This window comes from Akebia trifoliata, chromosome 12, assembly GCF_017979445.1.
Source record: "Akebia trifoliata isolate Shusen 1 chromosome 12, ASM1797944v1, whole genome shotgun sequence".
Classification (NCBI taxonomy): domain Eukaryota; kingdom Viridiplantae; phylum Streptophyta; class Magnoliopsida; order Ranunculales; family Lardizabalaceae; genus Akebia; species Akebia trifoliata.
In genome coordinates, this window is record NC_141386.1 from 32,126,950 (window position 1) to 32,130,384 (window position 3,435).

General features: G+C 35.5%; 1 protein-coding gene across 1 annotated transcript; it reads left to right on the top strand.

The window, feature by feature from the left end:
• The first annotated feature begins 321 nt into the window (after positions 1–321).
• LOC147389582 (transcription factor bHLH36-like) lies at positions 322–1,904 on the top strand. Its single transcript, XM_086419055.1, has 3 exons — positions 322–673; positions 770–1,108; positions 1,213–1,904. Exons 1-3 carry the CDS (start codon positions 452–454, stop codon positions 1,297–1,299), a joined length of 648 nt encoding a protein of 215 aa, XP_086275181.1. The 5' UTR covers positions 322–451; the 3' UTR covers positions 1,300–1,904.
• The last annotated feature ends 1,531 nt before the right edge of the window (positions 1,905–3,435 follow it).

Sequence of the window (3,435 nt, forward strand, 5' to 3'; positions counted from 1 at the left end):
CCTACCTAACTTACTGGCATGTTTATAAAACACTAAGATAAAACAATGGAAGCCCATGTGCTGAAATTGGTAGGGGTCAAGGAGATTAAAAGACCCACATGGATCACGAAAGAGACATGGTTAAAAAAGATTTACCATTCGCTTTGTTTTCCGAAATGTGAACACAGGACATTTAACATTAGTAAATCTATGAAGAATTTACCTTTTACTTTTTATTAAAGTAAAGGTGGCTGTTTGCTGTTCATTTAACAGGTTAACAGCCTCAATTGATTGTAGTCAACCGGACTTGTTTTAACACAAATAAAACGAGGTGGTTAGGTCATTCCATGGCTTACCTTGTCCATGAGGACAGATCACAGAGAATCTTTCGACCTCAGACTCATCAAAGATCTCCTTCTCTTAAATAAAACGTCCCCCTCCCTTCCTACCTATTTTAGGAGAGAGAGAGATCATGAATTATAGTTCATACCCTTTACACCAAAGCGATGAGCTGTTGTTTCAGATCTCTCAAGATCTACCTATGGAGCTGGTTAAAATCAAAGGAGAAAACAATAATCAGAGGTGCAATGAGAACAAGAAGATTATACATAGAGAAAACGAACGGCAAAGAAGGAATGAGATGAATACCCTTTACGCCTCGCTTCGATCCTTACTCCCTCTCGAAGATGTTAAGGTTTACAATATGTTTTATGCAGTATTTGTTGTTTTATTAATTGAATTTTTTGTTCGGGTCTGTGAATTTAGTCTTGTTTTTTCTTAATGGTTTCAGGGAAAAAGATCGATATCAGACCATCTAGACGAAGCCGTTAATTATATGAAATTCTTACAGAAGAAGATCCAAGAGTTGAGTAACAAGAGAGATGAGTTGAAAAGATTGTCGATTTCTAAGACTCCTGTCATTGTTACAGAAAACTCATCCCCTTCCGAGTTTGTGATTGTTCGGTCGAGTTGGATTGGCTTAGAGGTTGTTATTTGTAGCAATTTGAGGGATGGGGTGGTGGTGCCTCTCTCAAGAGTGCTGGAACTATTGGTTGAAGAAGGACTTGCTGTGGTCAACTGTGTTTCAACTAAAGTCAATGAAAGATCAATTTACACAATTCAGTCTGAGGTACTATAATTCTATCAATGGGTCCTTTCTTAATTTCTAGGGTTAGGGTTTCATGTAGGTTTTGCAACAATAGCTTCCTCTCATTTCTGTAAGTTTAAATACAGGTCAGTAAACCAGCAAACTTCAATGCATCTGCACTGCAACAGAAACTGATGGAGTTAGTCAAGTCGGCCAATCAGATTGCATTATAGAGATTAATTCCTTGGAGGAACTCCTTGTTACACTGCAGTGATATGTGATTGAGTTTCTACAAAACAAGAAGGGTGTCACTTGGTGAATATTTGATGTGTACACGCTTGCAGATCTTCCTTTTGGGAAACTCACAATCTCTAATCATTTAATTTGCGACATCATTGTTGAGTTACGTACTCTAGTTATCATATTTCTGTTTCAATATTTGACTTGTCATCTTATTATGGACCACCCTTGCCATTAGTGTAGCAATAACATGCATGTTTGATGGTTGATGAGCTTACAGGTTGCTTCACTAAGACAAGATGCTATCGATAAAATTGCATCTATCGTCATTGTGATCACATGTGGGTAATGGGGTTTTGATCTGATAATTTTGGTTGTCCGTTTAGACTTCAAAATGATGATGAGCTTATGATGTTCTTAGTAATTATGAAAATTTATCCCTTCATGGATTAAGATTTATTTTTTTTGGTGTCTCTTCATAGCCTTGTTGTACTGTATATTTGTTAGGATACTTTCCTAATTATTCGGCTCTTTTATGTAGTTTCTGTAAGAGTTGTTTCTTATTAAGAGTTTTGTAATCATTATTAATTATATTGTTTCCTTTGGGAATGTATTTCCTTTAAGGTATTTGTTTCCTATTAGGATTGTTTCTTTATTATTATATAAATATATATGTGTTGAGAATTAAAGAGAAGATTGGAGAGAATATTTTTGGATGGAAGAGGTTTTTTATTATTGAACTCAACTTGATCTTTTTTGGTTGATACAAAATGGTGGGAGAACATCTCTATTTATAGGACTCTATAGACATTTCTAGATACACCATTAAATGACTTAGATTATTTTAGATACTTCCTATATACCAATTAATAAATGAGTGTTCTAGAAAATACAAAAGTATTTCTAGAGACTCTAGTAAATAAATGAAAATTCTAGAAACTCTAACAATTACAAGAAAATTCTAGAAACTTTAGAAATTACAAGAAAATTCTAGAAACTCTAGAAACAACCTATAATAAATCAAATTTATTATTTCAACACCCCCCCTTAAACTTGATTTGTGACTCCAAGAATACCTTGTAACTTGGTAAAAACTTCTCTCTTGAGTGGCTTGATAAAGATGTTGTTACTTGATCTTGAGATTTCACGAACTCCAACCTTACTTCCTTTCTTCCAATATATTCTCGTATGTAATGATAACGAGTGTCTATATGCTTACTTCTTTCATGAAAGACGGGATTCTTTGCTAGTGCGAGTGTTGACTTGTTGTCAACACGAATCTCGACAGGCTTTTCTTGTGGTAAATTCAATTCTTTCAACAAGTTTCTTAGCCAGATAGTATGACAAACACATGATGTTGGAGTAACATATTCGGCTTCACAAGTTGATAGTGTGACGATTGGTTGCTTCTTTGACATCCAAGTGAAAGCAGTGTTTCCCATAAAGATCATAAATCCGGTGGTGCTCTTTCTATCATCCAAGTCTCCACCCCAATCGCTATCACTATATCCAACTATCTCATAATTGTTAGAAGATGAATAAAACAAGCCATAGTTGGTTGTACCTTTGATGTACCGAAGTATTCTCTTTGCAGTCTTGCTTCCAAGTAGCAACTAATGATTCCAACGGCATAGAGAATATCCGGCCTAGTACAAGTTAGGTAGCGCAAACTTCCAATAAGGCTTTTATAGAGAGTTGGGTCCACCTTTTCTCCTTCATCATGCTTTGACAACTTGATTCCACATTCTATCGGCGTGCCAACTGGATTAGAGTCATTCATCTTGAACTTCTTAAGCACTTCTTTATCATAGCCTTCTTGAGTAATGAAGATGCCTTTGTTTTTTTGCTTTACTTCAATGCCGAGGTAGTAAGACATGAGCCCAAGGTCTGTCATCTCGAACTCTTTTGCCATTTCTTTCTTAAACTCCTCAAACATACTCGGGTTGCTACCTGTGAAGATCAAGTAATCTACATACAAGTATACAATCAAAATATCTCCATTTTTAACTTTGATATATAGTGCATGCTCATATGGACACTTGGTGAAATTCTTATTTTGAAAGTACTTGTCAATTTGAGTATTCCAAGCTCTCGACGCTTGCTTTAGGCCATATAAAGTCTTTTTCAAC